The sequence below is a fragment of the Sinocyclocheilus anshuiensis genome, unplaced genomic scaffold, assembly GCF_001515605.1.
Source record: "Sinocyclocheilus anshuiensis isolate Anshui unplaced genomic scaffold, SAMN03320099.WGS_v1.1 scaffold199, whole genome shotgun sequence".
NCBI lineage: Eukaryota > Metazoa > Chordata > Actinopteri > Cypriniformes > Cyprinidae > Sinocyclocheilus > Sinocyclocheilus anshuiensis.
The window spans coordinates 2,639,636-2,655,235 of record NW_015552582.1 but is presented as its reverse complement, the minus strand read 5'-3'; the positions used below and the strand labels follow the sequence as shown (position 1 = coordinate 2,655,235).

Genomic DNA, 15,600 nt, shown 5'->3' with positions numbered 1-15,600 from the left:
GCGTGTTAGAACGAGCCGTTTTAGGTAGGTGTGGCTGACTCTTAACTTTTATAAAGAATATCTCTTTGGATTTGAGACTTTAGTCTTTGCAACTTTACAGGTCTTCTTTATGCACCAAGAGCTTGTAACACTCCAAAGAGAAAGGAAAAATCGAAATCGCATCATATGACCCCTTTAAGATGGGAATTAAAAACATCAGTAGAAGGAGAGGATCTGATATGGGGCAGCAAGCTATGAAGCGTGGGCCGCAACAGAGAGGAACGATCGTCTAGGATCGTTTTGAAGACCTTAGAGGTCTAGGAGTATGATATTGTGGGACAAAAGTACATATAATGAGGTACCGAACCGTGTACACAAATAATGAAAGCATCTTGTTTTTTGTATTATACACAAAGCTTGTACATTTGCTGCCTAAATACCCCGAGAGCCTCAGAGCATCCAGACCCCTCGCATAACGCTACGAGAGAGTGTGTGTGAACAGGAAGGAAGGGGAAGGGAGTTGAGCTGCAGGCCTCTCAGCTGTCTCTCACAGCGCTAATGGTCCTTGGAGAGAGGCGTGAGGGAGGAATGGAGAGAAAAGGATGGAAAGCAAGGGATGTTAAGACAGATACAGTATGAGCCGGGTTTCATTTCAGAATAATTTTCCTGTTACAGTGGCTCTAAACCACCTCAAGTCCTTGCTGACTAATCCAGAAAGTTGCTGAATAATAATGGCTGTTAAAGCAAGCCAAACACAATGGAGAAGGTTTTAAGAATTAATCTGATACAGTGCTTCACTTTGCCATCAGTGTGTATGATTGTGAGAAAGAGAGAAACAAAAGAGTGAAAAATCCAAGAATGCTGTTTGCCGAGACTAAAATAAGATCAGAGATTGTTGCAGACCATTTCCTCCATTCACTTGACCTCTCTGTTTCACGCTATGTCTGTCCCTCTTGTTTTCTCTTCAGTCTTTCTCTCTTGCACACAGACACAGTCACCTCTGTTACATGTTGGTTTCATCATTTAGAAGCTGTATTGGTGAAGACAGAATAAAAGCTTTGTCTTGACCTTTGACCTTTCTCGATTGTGACGTTCCTCTTACTAGCCTCATGGTGTCATCATGGTCATTATTACATATTTTATGTGTATATGTGTGTATACTCCAGAATTAGCATTCACAGAGCACCAACTGCCAGTATAATCTTTGTATAAATAAAATTACTTGCCAATTAGCCGGTAATTTTATTAGGAATTGCAACATTATATGGTTTGTCAAACTGTAAGAAGTCTGACCCCAGCTTGATGTCAGTGACTTGCGTCTTCTAAAGAAAACATCTGTCGTGACTAACTACTTTTACTTCGGGGGGAAATGTACTGTCAGACATTCATCTTCTCCAGAACTCTCTGACGACACATATGCGGAATATTCCTCAACAAAAATATGAGGAACAACATCGCAATGTGTCGTCTTCATGTCTTTGTGACAGACGCTGAAAGCTGTGAATGATACAGTGACTTGAGCTGTTTGTCACAAGTATGTTTAATAAATCAATTGACACTGGGACAAAATATATATTCTTAATTTAAAAATTGCAAAGACTGAAGAAAAATCCTGCTTGCACAGATTTCAGGATTTACTAAAACCACAACATTTCTACGTTAGACATTTTTGGACACACGTTTGTCCGACACACTTGCCTGCAACGATTCAGGTCTGTGAGGGGTGTTTATGTATTGCTCTTAATAAAATAATGCAAAAATCAGTTTATTGGTTGGTAAAAAAATATATTTATGGCAGGTAAATGTTCTCATTTATGCCAAAAAATTAATTTTGGATATCTGCATGTGTGTGTTGAGGGAATTTCTACATTTCAGACTAGACTAAATCAAACAGAGCTGCTCAGTGGGAGTTTAGTGGTTTGTGATGTAGAACAGTCATTTTTATTTAACCTACAGATGTTTAAAATACAGTTTGATTGCTTAGACTTTGTGCTGTGATAAAATCCAATGCTGTGTGAGTTCCTTCAGTGTTTCTCTTTCTGTCTGCCTGTTAACTCGTTTGAGAGGTTTTTTTTTTTTAAGTGAGTGCAGCCGGAGTGAAATATGAATGAGTTGGGCGGCCAAGTGCAGCGCTCCCACTGCAGCACATAAAACGTGCTGATGGGGTCTTTATCCCTCCATCAAGCTGAAGGGAAGAAAAGAACACAGTTCTGTCAATGTAATGGGGTGATTCTCCAGCCAACTGGCTAAACGCTGAAGCCCTGGAGTCAGAAAATGTGTGAGAGAGAGAGAGAAAGAGAGGGAGCTAAAGCCAGAGAAAAAAGACAAAAGATTATCACCCATTGACCTCTGGCAAGCATTCTTGTTTTAAGTATCTCACCATTTATTTCTCCAAAAGCACTCTCTCTTTCATCTAGATCACTATTTAGATATAGTCTGTGCATTTGTGTCGTTGTGTAGTGGTTGTATGGACTTGGGAACTCTGTGCTGTATTCCCACAATTGGCATCCCATGAGGCCTAGTGCTGACATCAGGATGGGGACGGCCGTGTGTGTTTGTGCGTTGGGGTGTATGTAAGATCGTAACCACATAAAAGCACATCCTACTGGGCGCAGATGTGTCTGTGTTGAATCTGTGTCGTGTGTGAATGTGGGGGAGTCTTGATACTTGATCTCAAATGTGAACCTGAGAAAATAAAGCTGTTTTGATGCACTTAGTCCTATATGAGGTCTTTATATAATTTGCATCTTGATATGGTGTCATCAATCACTTAATGGCATCATATGCGTCAACTGAAATGGATTGTGCTTTATAATAATGATATTGATCTTGTTGTTTTTGTTTGTTTTAGGCGATGTGGCTGATGTTGCAGCAGAAGGAGCCTATCGATTTTGTCATAGCGACGGGGGACGTGCACAGCGTACGGGAGTTTGTGGAGAAGGCCTTCAAACACGTCGGCAAAGCCATTGTGTGAGAGCACGCGCACACACACACATCTACCTCAGATTAAGCCCATCTGGTTAATCTGGCACATCTGGTGTTGTTTCGCCGACAGGCTGTACAAGACCGCAAAACAACACGCAAACACACCATAAATATTGTAAATATGTAACGCATATGCTGACAGCTGAATTGGAAAACAAATAAGTTGAAGGAATGTGTTCATAGCTCTTGTTCTCGCTTTTAGGTGGGAGGGGAAGAATGAGGAGGAGGTGGGCCGATGTCAGGAGACGGGAGAGATTCATGTGAAGGTGGATCCGAAGTACTACCGGCCAACTGAAGTGGTAAGTCACTACAAGACTGTGTTTGTATCTTCCTGTGTAGTAAAAGATCAGAACATTCAAGGTGCCCTTAGGAGGTGAGAGATTATAAAATATCATGCATATACTAAGTGTTGACATCTCCTAGATATGTGGTGAGAATATGTTTTCATTGTTTATTTTGTGGCATCATCAGACAGCTATTTGTTTCAGTATTGTTCATTGTGACTTGTGCTCCATTAAATCAACAGCATTCAAATCTCTGGAGAGGATTAGAGGGCGTTCACACAGGACACGTTCGTTCTTTCAAAAACAGCGAGACATTGCATAACTCAGTGGAAGGGGTCTTCAGAATTTTTGGAAGAACTTGTTTTTAACTTGGCAGAACATCTAAAAAAGTGTCGCTTACCATACAATTCCCCAAATGTGTTGGCTATGTTGTTTATACACTGCCATTAAAACATTTGTGGTCAGTAAAAATAATACTTTTATTCAGCAAGGATGCATAAAGTGCATCATAATTTCCACAAATATATTAAGCAGCAAAACAACATTGATAATAACATTGATTGATAATAATAAATGTTACGTGAGCACCAAATCAGCAATTTCTGAAGGACCATGTGACACTGAAGACTAGAATAGATTACAAAATGTATTAAAATAGATAAGTTAATTTAAATTGTAACATTTCACAATATTACTGTTTTAACTGTTTTTGATCTAATAAATGCAACCTTGGTGAGATTAAGACAACATCTTACTGACCCCAAACCTTTACCCCCGGTTTCACAGACAAGGCTTAAACTAGTCCCAGACCAAAATGCATGTTTGAGCTGTCTCAATTGAAAATATCTTGCTCTGACATATCTTAAAATATGTCAGTGTCATTGTTCTGTGTCAAGATGCACACCTTAATGTTTTCTTCTAAGGCACTTTTGTAAAAGTTGCTTAAATATCTTAATTTAACTAAGGCTTAGTCCTGGCTTAAGCTAAGCCCCGTTTGTGAAACCGGGCCTTAGACAGCAACAATTTAAAAAATGTGTATTTTTCTATGAAGTACTCAAGTAGACAAGATGATCAAAACGTGCGTCCTTAACTGACAAGTAGATGTCAGTTTGTGTATGTGTGTGTGTGGTGGGTGGTCATTCAGGAATAAGAAAGGGCACTAAATCTGTAAAGAAAACACACACTAAATGATTGTTGACAGATCAGAGGTTTTCTCCAAGACACATGTTTGCTGTGTATGGGTCAGAAGGGTGTTTCCAGAGAACTTTTTCAGTCAGAAAAAAAAATTACATAAAGGTAGGACAGAAAGATGTGCGAGTGTATGCAGTCTGAAGATGAGTGGCATCAGAGGATTAAGAAGAACCAGTGCAGGAAGACAGAAATCTGTTACTCGGGTATAAAACTGTTAAATATTTTTGGTATCAGGTTTTTGATGACCTCAAAATGCTGTTACATAATATCAGCCCAGGATACTTAAAGAGACTCTAAAAGGCAAAAACCGAACAGGCCATCCATCAACACAGAAGTGAAATGGGAATTTGACCTTTAACCTCTGTGATAGAAAGTAAATCACTGCATTTCCTCAGGAGGTAGGAGTGTCAGTACAGGACACAGGTCACTTACAAGGATGAATGAGAGCGAGTGTGTGTATTTGCGATAGATTTACAAATGCGTTGTCCACAGGCTACATGTGAACATGTTTAAAATCTGTTGGATGAAGCCTATAATTAATCAAATCACTTATTCTGGCAGAAACAGAATAGAAAAAAAGGATCTTACTTCAATTTCAAAAATGTTTTAGGTCCTCTTTGCCAGCACACACACTTTCTTCGCCTGAAGGGAGTAACTGGATGAAATGCACACCTATTAATAGGAAAGCAATGGGTTGAATACGCTACCTGTTTATCCAAAGACCCTCGGCAATCGTCACACGAACTGCTGTGTTTTTGAGCCATCCTAATTTATTTTCATTCGTACTACACCTGCATGATTTATGAAAGCATAATTACTGACAGATAAAAATCTTCTGGCTGAAAGATCCCACGTTAATGCTAAAAATAACTGTCACACCCAAAACTGCTGTTAGATGAATGGCTCTAATGCATTATTATCATTCCCAAAATCAACATGTGAAGCCTCTGAGTGATGGCTATCATGCCAGACGTAACTTGTGGTTAGATGAGCGTAAATTGCGAGCGAACGATGAAACTCAAATCGGCCATCTTTATTTGCATAACCTTTAGAGATCTTATAACGAGCGTGTGCGTAGGGGAGGATTTCATCTGTAGCTTTGCTGCAAATACAACCTGTATCTCGCTTTCACTGGATGTGTTCTTTCAGTCGACACACACTCGCTCACATTCCTTCAGGAGGTATGCGTAGCTCTAGCTTCACAATGAGAAAAGCAGGTAATGCGCTTGGCCTTGTCTGTCCATCACACGCCATCTACTCAGACAAAGAAACCGTGTGTGCGCGTTGCAATAATATGCTAACTTCCTTTTAAGGCCTGAAATACCCCGATTTAAATTAAGCTTGAAATATTAGAGTGAATTTCGGTAACTTTTTTACGATTTCCAGCAGGAGAGCACTGTAAAGTAAACAGTGACCATTCTTTTATTTCTCTCTCTCGCTTACTTTTATTCTCCCATTTGCACATGCACAAGGACGCAGCGAACTGGGTGCAATAATGAACACATCAAAACCGAGCGCTCTGTTTTTTAGCTGATTGAGAGGGTTTAATAGTGAAGGCTCGAACTGATGAATGTGGCCCCCAGACGGTCGCTGAAGACCGCTGCGTGAACCCTGTGGTCCCCGCTCTGCCTTTCAGCGAATATGATTTTGCACATCCATTTCATTCTTTCGGATGATGATTTAAACAATTTTTATGAGGCACTTTGGGGAAGGAGGACCTAAGTTAGCCAAAGGCTTTTTTTTTCTTTTTCACTTTTTATTTTCCAGACAGTCCCCAGGAAACCCTCATGGTTTTTTTTCTTTTCGTTTTTCATTTTGAAAGAGTGAGAGAACGGAGCACAAGAGAGGGCATAATGAAAGCAAAAAGCAAGATTTATGCAACCAATTCCACAAACGGCGAGTTTGCAGCAGTCGCTTGGTTTAGTAACACTGGCCTTATATGAATGTCTTGCCCTGCTGAACTTATGTGTACATCTCAAAGTTTTTTGTTTTTGGTAAACTGTGCCGTGGTTATTTTGTTACATGGTGTAATTTCAGCTGATTAAATTGTTTTTTAATTGCATTTTTACAAGGTTTGAGAATGTCTTATTGTATTATGTGGCGGCATATGCAGCAAGGATTATTGAAAATAAGTAGCAAAATGTGTATGAATGCTTTCAGGATGTGTCTGCCAGGAATATAAATGTAATGTACAGTAAGTAAGTGTGAGTGTGAGCATGCATGCTGATGATAGACAAAACACACAAGCTGCACTGGCTGCAGTTTACCATGTGTGTATTTCATCAAATCAACTCACAGATTTGGTGACCCTGAGGAATTGCCACAACATATTGATGGAATTATGTGGATTATCAGAGATTAGGACTATATGGTAGATATGTCAGCATGTTTCCTCCAGCAACTCAAAGACGTATTACACACATCTCTCTTACAGACTTAAATTTGAGACAGTTGTTCTTTTGTGGCATATTGTGTATTTTTAGTGTTAAATGCATGTTGTCTTGAGATTTAATGTCCCTTAAAATGTGCATCAGCATCTTCACTCTCAGTCAATATAATTTTTTAAGTACTTTATTGACATAAAGAGTCCAGTAATGGTATTAATATACATACTTTAAAATATAATAATAATAATAAGTAGAAGAAATGATAGAAGATACTTTTTGATTATCTTTATTCTTTTTCTCTTATTTTTCTTATTCTCTTATTCTTTTATTTCTTCTTCTTAATAATAATAATAATAATACTATGATGGAAAATTCTCTGAAATTGTTCATTTTTGTTATTTTAATTATTGTTGCCGTTGTAATTAAAAATAATACTATGGTAGAAAATAATGTAATGAATATTTTTTTTATTTAATTTTATTTGTTTTTATTTTTCTCTTATTTTCTATAATGTTAATAGTAATAATACATTTCATTATTTTTTGAAAATTTAGCATTCAACACTATTTATGACTTTTTGATATTTAGAGAATGGACAGCTAGTGTTTCCTTTTGATCAAATTAGAAGATAAAACTACTTCAGATATTCACGTTAATGTATTTATCAAAAGCAAATTGCAGTGCATTTAGGGTATATGAGTATGTGTCTTCCCTCCAAATCAAACCTATGACTGTAATGTTGCTTTAGCGTTCAGGAGGCGTTTTAGGAGGGCGTGGACAAGTCTAAACTTTTATAAAGAAAATATCTTTGGGTTTGAGACTTTAGTCTTTGCAACTTTAGCGATCTTATCTATTCACGAACAGCTTGTAACACTCCAAAGAGAAGGGAAAACTTGAAATCGCATCATATGACCCCTTTAAACTATATGATAATTTTTACATAAGTAGGCAGACAGTATAACTGGCACATGTGCATTATTATGATGTATAGATCTGTGTGCTGTTTTTACCTAATATGTAAGCGCATTCATGTTTTTTTGGTTTCTGTTGGAATGAAAGATGGCTTTGACCTTTCACTCCGAGGATCAGGATGGGGTGATCTTATCTGCTCTGTGGCAGAGGTCAGGAGCGAGATAAAAAGCATCCTGTAGTGAGCAGCACACACACAAACATGGAGGCCCTCACTCTGATATATACTATATGTATGTATGTTTATATAAGATGCGCATAATGTAATACACAAAAATACATGCAACATTTAACAACATAAGATGTAATAAAATTCCTAATATTATTTTTTAAAAATAACATATCTGATAAGAAGAAAGTTAATTCAATGATACACCATCAAATGTGTGTGTCACACAGGAAAACTGAAAAACTGTAAATTTAACTGTATTTTACTGTCCCGTGAGATTTATTATTTTTTTTAATGTACATTATAAGGAAACTTACTGTAGCCAATTAACAGGTTTTTACCATAGCATTTTTGCTATTTTTATCATTAAAATTATGATCGCATTTTTTACAGTGTAGTTCTCGATCTCCCCCCAACCACGGTGAAAGCACAATAAAAGGAGGTGAGATGAAAATTGAAAAGGTATCTGGGTCATTTGAATGAGGTGAATCACGTTCTCGCTGGCAGGCAGGACTCTTGTACGCTCTTGTACTGCTTGAGAAGATACAGCTCTCTGAGGCTTGTAAACACACAAACACACTGCCAATACCACATGTAAGCACACACAGGTCCTCAGTAATAAACACACCGTTGATTATGTGTTACTCATACAGATGCTTGTCGTTCAAGTCTGGCTTTTAACACATTGACACTAGGTTGTATAGATTCGGATGTACTTTTGCACTCAGGCTTTTGATGTCGCTCTTTAGTTTTTCTGCTCTGTGATTGGCTGTTGTTTGAAAAGGGAAATCATTAGAGTCTTTGATCCCTCCTAAACATCCTGCATCAAACAACACAACTCTCACACACACAAAACTGCACGGCACATACTGAAGTCTGTCGAACAGCCGTGGATTTCTCGTTCTGTTTCACCATGTACTTTCGAGGGATTCAGCATTTTTGCTCTTGTGTCTCTCACGTACACGTGCATTGAAAGTGTCAGACACTTGGTGTTAGTGTCTCTTTGCTGGAGAGGGTTTACATGATCATCTAAATATTTATTAAACACTTGAAACAAGAATCTGAGATAGAGACATTCTCCTTTGTGTTGATTCAGATTTTCCTGCATTGTACTCTGTCTCTTTTACATATGAAAATGGTGAAATGAATGTTTTGTTCCGAAATCTATAAGTTTTATATATACAACACCGTTCTAAAAGGTTGGGGTCAGTAAATTGTTTTCAAAATTAGTCTCTTATGCTCACCAAACTATGTTTATTTGATCAAGTAAACAGTACAGTTAAAACAGTAATATTGTGAAATATTATTACAAAGTAAAATGTTTTCTTTTTGAATATATTTTAAATGCAATTTAATCCTGTGTTAGCAAAGCTGAATTTTCAGCAGCCATTACTCCAGGAGTCTGTCTTATCTGACCCATGTTGAGCGTCATAGTACCAGCATGCAAAACACAGCTGCATCATCACTTACCTGCAGCTTTGCTTTTAATTTGGATGCAAGATCCATTTTATTTTCAGGCTTAAGCTTAGTGGGCAACCGACCTGTATGCTTTTGTGTGTTTTTAGATTTATGTGCTTGTTGAAGGCAGGTCCCCCACCTTTAGCGGAGTTTAAGCCTCTGTTATGATGCTTTATGGGTAGTGCAGTCTTTAGGGTTTTCTGGGTATTATAGTTGCTGTGGTTGAGAGGCTGGCTTTTTGTGACAGCTTTACGGTGATATGCAGTGTAATAGGTCAGAGTTGTTAAAGTCGAGTGTGAATGATGTTGTAAAGAGTCTGGCCGGATGCCAGGTAGAACTCAAACCTGCAATAAAGCCGCGCTCTTACCATTCAGCTTTTCCTCATGATGACCGTATGTATATACATCCACATTTATTTCCATCATGCTTTACAGTAGAGCTTAACTCACTTTCATAACGTTACATGGCACTTTTTACCTCGCGCCCCGGGACTTTTTTTTTAACAGTGCGACTCTGTCTCGCACTCCGTTTTTGTCGAGGCATCAGGGAGAGAGAGAGAGAGAGAACAGAACTAAAAAAATAAAGAGGGAGAGAGGGGTGTACGTTCTCCCCTGGCCTACTCTCTGGTATTTCCTGAAGGACTTTGACTGAGCGGAACCACCCTGGGCCCCACGGAGGGGAAAGAGAGAGAAGGAGCTTTTAAAAAAGAATGAGAGTTGAGAATATAACACTTAAAAACCAAGCCAAGTGTAAAGATCCCCAGTAAACAGGTGAATTTTTTATAAATTAAATGTTTAGGGAAGAAAGACAAACCCTTTTGAGGAAAAGCAGTAGAGAATGTGAAGATATTAAATCACTAGATGTCTTTTAAACTAAAAGGTTGCAACATTAAAGGGTTCAGTAAAAGTTAAGATCATTTGATAGCATTTGTGGTCTAATGTTGATTACCTCAAAAATAATTTCTGTATGTTCCTCGTTTTCTAAAAAAAAAAAAATAATCAAGATGACGGTGAGACATTTACAATGAAGGTGAACAAGGCCAATTTTGGAGGATTTAAAAGTAGAAATGTAATGCTTATAATTTTATAAAAGCAGTCAAATTAATTCTTCTGTTAATTCTCATGTATTATATGAACTGTAAATGTATTATATCGGTTTAAATAATGTTTACCATTGTACGTTGTCATGGTAATGAAGTTGTAAAATTGTTTGATTTTTCACACTAAAATTGTCAACACACTTATTGTTTATTGTCTTATACTATTGAAACGGGTATTTTAACGTTTATAGATTGGCACCATTCACTTCCATTTTAAGTGCCTCGCTGTAATTTGTTTTTTAAGAAAAGGAGGGACAAGTCAAATTTTATTTTCGTGATGACCAACATTTTGCCACAAGTGCTGTCTACTTTGATTAACTTGTATTGAACCTGGAATATTTCTTTAAACTAGGTCGAAATCAGATGCAAATAACTAAATATGTTACTTAAAGTAAAATTAGCCATTCACTATTTAGCAATAAGTAAACAAGCCTGTTCATTTGGAGTGATCAAAACAATCCTGTGCATTTTCTTCCCAGCAGGTGTCTTTGACTGTGTGCAAATGTGTGTTAATTTGTGTACCAGTGTTTGTTTGTGCCATGTGTCATAATTACCTCATGGGTGTGTGTGCATGTTCGCACTTTCACGGCTGTGTGTAGTGGGAGAGGGGAGGTTAATTGTGGGCTGCCCTCTGTAAATGGCATGTCCCAGGCTCGTTATCTTGATTGAGTAATTAACTCTGGCTCTCGGCACTCTTACTCACTCTGTCAGACTGCTGAACTCCTGACACCTCGCATTCCTCACTCCCTCTCCCTCGCGCTGTCTCTTCTCTCGCTCTAACTTTCACACAGCTCGTCTCTCTGAGCTTTCAATTTATCATGATTTTCCTTTCTCTCCATGTCATTCCTGTCTCCGTCCTCTCTCTCCTCCTCTTCTCTCAATCTCGATCACTCCAGTCAAGACTGTTTTTTTTATTCCACACGAGTTAGAAATGTAAAGGAGCCCATGATACTAATTCTAGTAGTGTTAAAGTGATAGTTCACTCAAAAATGAAAATTCTGTCATTTACTTACCCTCATGTTGTTCCAAAACTGTGTGACTTTCTTTCCTCTGTGGAACACAAGTTTAAAATATATATTTTTTTTTTTTTTGTCCATACAATGAAAGTCAATGAAATTCAATGTTGTTTTGGAGCCCACTGACTTTCATTGTATAGACAAACAAACAGTCCAAATATCTTTTGTGTGTGTGTGTGTGTGTGTGTGTGTGCGTGCGTGCGTGCGTGTGTGTGTGTGTGTTCCGTAGCAAAGTAAAAGTCCAATGAAGTGAAATTTACGATTAAAAAAAATGGTAACTGTGGTTACCTGAAATTTACCTTAAAAAATGTGGTAGCATGGTAATATTTTAGGTTTTATTAATGTACATTATAAGGAAACTTACTGTAGCCAATTAACAGGTTTTTACCATAGCATTTTTGCTATTTTTATCATTAAAATTATGATCGCATTTTTTACAGTGTAGTTCTCGATCTCCCCCCAACCACGGTGAAAGCACAATAAAAGGAGGTGAGATGAAAATTGAAAAGGTATCTGGGTCATTTGAATGAGGTGAATCACGTTCTCGCTGGCAGGCAGGACTCTTGTACGCTCTTGTACTGCTTGAGAAGATACAGCTCTCTGAGGCTTGTAAACACACAAACACACTGCCAATACCACATGTAAGCACACACAGGTCCTCAGTAATAAACACACCGTTGATTATGTGTTACTCATACAGATGCTTGTCGTTCAAGTCTGGCTTTTAACACATTGACACTAGGTTGTATAGATTCGGATGTACTTTTGCACTCAGGCTTTTGATGTCGCTCTTTAGTTTTTCTGCTCTGTGATTGGCTGTTGTTTGAAAAGGGAAATCATTAGAGTCTTTGATCCCTCCTAAACATCCTGCATCAAACAACACAACTCTCACACACACAAAACTGCACGGCACATACTGAAGTCTGTCGAACAGCCGTGGATTTCTCGTTCTGTTTCACCATGTACTTTCGAGGGATTCAGCATTTTTGCTCTTGTGTCTCTCACGTACACGTGCATTGAAAGTGTCAGACACTTGGTGTTAGTGTCTCTTTGCTGGAGAGGGTTTACATGATCATCTAAATATTTATTAAACACTTGAAACAAGAATCTGAGATAGAGACATTCTCCTTTGTGTTGATTCAGATTTTCCTGCATTGTACTCTGTCTCTTTTACATATGAAAATGGTGAAATGAATGTTTTGTTCCGAAATCTATAAGTTTTATATATACAACACCGTTCTAAAAGGTTGGGGTCAGTAAATTGTTTTCAAAATTAGTCTCTTATGCTCACCAAACTATGTTTATTTGATCAAGTAAACAGTACAGTTAAAACAGTAATATTGTGAAATATTATTACAAAGTAAAATGTTTTCTTTTTGAATATATTTTAAATGCAATTTAATCCTGTGTTAGCAAAGCTGAATTTTCAGCAGCCATTACTCCAGTCTTCAGTGTCACATGATCCTTCAGAAATCATGTTGAAACGGAAAAGTTTTACTGCCAATTTAGTTTTTCAAGATTCTTTGAAAGTTCACAAGAACTGCATTTATTTGAAATAGAAAAAAATCTTTACTGTCACTTTTGATCAATTTAATGTATACTTACTGAATAAAATACTTAATTCCTTTAAAAAAATCATACTGAACCCAAACTTTTTTTGTGTATATATGTGTCTGTGTGTATAAAAGTATATATAATTTATATATATATATATAAAAAACTAATTAATACCATGTATATATACACAGAAATCAGGATAATGTTTTTATTTATCTGTAGATATCTTGATAAAATAGAATCTAGATTTAAGTAAAATAATACATTGTGAAAGCAGTAATGGCTGATTTGGACATGTTTATGAACAATACAAACACACATATCCAGGGATTTGGTAATCAAAGGAAGTTTGAAACCCACTTTTGTCAATCTGGTCATATTGCTTTTGTGGGTTTGACCTCTGACTCCGCTGTCCTAAAAATAGTGCACAAGACCGTTACTGTGTGTGCGTGTTTATAACAGTTTGTTAGAGCATGCTGTTTTTTCCTGATGCATGTCTCAGAAATATTAAAACTCAATGAAACATGCATGCATGCAGAGTAGTTTTAAAGTCTCAAATGTCATGTGTAGCCACGCTGTAAGTTAACAAAAGTTGCTTGATGTTTGTGAAGGTCTGTCTCTCTAATAGTCCTGAATTCCTTTACGTTAAGTGCTCGGTCACACACAATAAAAATGTACCCAGATGATGACTATCACTTTTATTTATTGTTTATTTCCATTTTATTTATCATATATGCAGGTGCGGCTTCTGTTTTAAACCCTGACGCATGTAGATATCTTCTTTAAACAAGCAAAGACGCCCAGTGTTTGAAACTAAAATCTGCTTGTGAACTTCCACTGTGCCTTCGATATGTCTTGACTTGCTGACTTTCTATTTAATAGCAACAGCTATTGCACACAACGCATGATTCACATGCACATGCAATGCTTCGGTTTCATCTAATTAATACCGTTTTAGTTTTCCTTCCTTTGAAATACTTTGTAAACTTACATTGTCGGACACAGTACCGTAGTTGTTTGCATGTGAAAACTTGGATGGGCGACAAAAGCAGCTGATGTTAATTTAGCTTTCAGAAAAGTGAAGACTAATTATGATTAATATGCCGCATTAATACGTATCTTGATTATGATGGTTACATGCCGTTTCACATGTTGATGAATGAATGCTATTTCGCTAATTAGTCTTTAAAATATGGTTATGTCATTTAAATGATTTAATTGGAGCTAAAATGGAACCATGAGTTAGTGACTGTAACAGGGTTCGGCATAAAAATATGGGCTTTTGGAACAAGAGCTCTCATTTGTCAAAGCACAGAAGTGCTGTTGTGAGTGTGTATGTGTGTGTTCTGGCTCCTTGTGTAATCAGATCAGCAGCAAGGACACCCTCAAACCCTTTACTGCCACCCTGAGAAGCACCTTTAAATGTATGTGTGTGTGGGTGTGAGTGTTGCCGTCCCAGCAGGAGAACAGAAGGGGCTAGGCCACAAGAGTCACACAATCCATCATGCTCTCTGGCACTGAGAGAGGGCTGGAAAAGAGGGGGTGCTGGATGGATGGCCTGCCTCGGCCCTCACCTTCCCCCAGAGACACGGAGTGTGTGTGGTGCTGGCGATTGTATGTGGGTGTGTGAGAGTGAAGAAGAGTGTGTGTGTGTTGGGAGGTCCAGTTAATAAAGAAGAATTAAACCACCCCTTTGCTTTTTTTTTTCCTTTTTCGTCATTGTTTTTTCCCCGTCTCACTCTCTTTCTGTCTTTCTCTAGGACTTCCTACAGGGAGACAGTTCCAAAGCCTTTAAGATCCTGGGCTGGAAACCACGTGTGACGTTCGAGGTGAGCGTTCCTGTATAAAAAATCAAAGAGGTTCACTTCCAGTGCACTCGAGATTGAGAAATAATGTGTGTGTGTGTGTGTGTGTGTGTGTGTGTGTGTGTGTGTGTATTCCAACAGGAGCTTGTTAAAGAAATGGTGGACGCAGACATCGAGCTCATGCGGAACAACCCGAATGCCTGATCCCACACGCCTTCATCTCCATGCATGCCAAAGAGGCGGTTGTCATGTGTTTGTGTGTGTGATCACTGGAAGAAGCATTCAGCTGCATTTCTGTTCCTCCGTCTGTCGTTTTCTCTGCTGCTTCAGCTTTCGGATCTCAGTTTCGCTGTGTTTTGAGGGTCCCCGGTGTTGCCTTTCGTGTGTGTGTGTGTGTTCCGCAGCAAAGTAAAAGTCCAATGAAGTGAAATTTACGATTAAAAAAAATGGTAACTGTGGTTACCTGAAATTTACCTTAAAAAATGTGGTAGCATGGTAATATTTTAGGTTTTACGAATTGAACTTAAATTTACAGTAAAAAAAAAAGAAAGTATATTTCAGTAACTGATATAATGTTGATAATGTTTTGTGTCTTTATAATGCACTGACAACCACCAAATACACTGTTGGTAAAGAAAAAAAACACAGAGTCAAATATATATACATACATATGTATATATATATATATATATATGTATATG

General features: G+C 37.8%; 1 protein-coding gene across 1 annotated transcript in view; it reads left to right on the top strand.

The window, feature by feature from the left end:
- LOC107665302 (GDP-mannose 4,6 dehydratase-like) overlaps positions 1 to 15,266 on the top strand; it is a 74,085-nt gene extending 58,819 nt beyond the window's left edge. The window contains exons 8-11 of the mRNA XM_016456128.1: positions 2,831 to 2,949; positions 3,167 to 3,263; positions 14,855 to 14,923; positions 15,041 to 15,266. Coding sequence (XP_016311614.1) covers positions 2,831 to 2,949; positions 3,167 to 3,263; positions 14,855 to 14,923; positions 15,041 to 15,103 — 348 coding nt within the window. The 3' untranslated portion in view covers positions 15,104 to 15,266. The remainder of the gene's footprint in view (positions 1 to 2,830; positions 2,950 to 3,166; positions 3,264 to 14,854; positions 14,924 to 15,040) is intronic.
- The last annotated feature ends 334 nt before the right edge of the window (positions 15,267 to 15,600 follow it).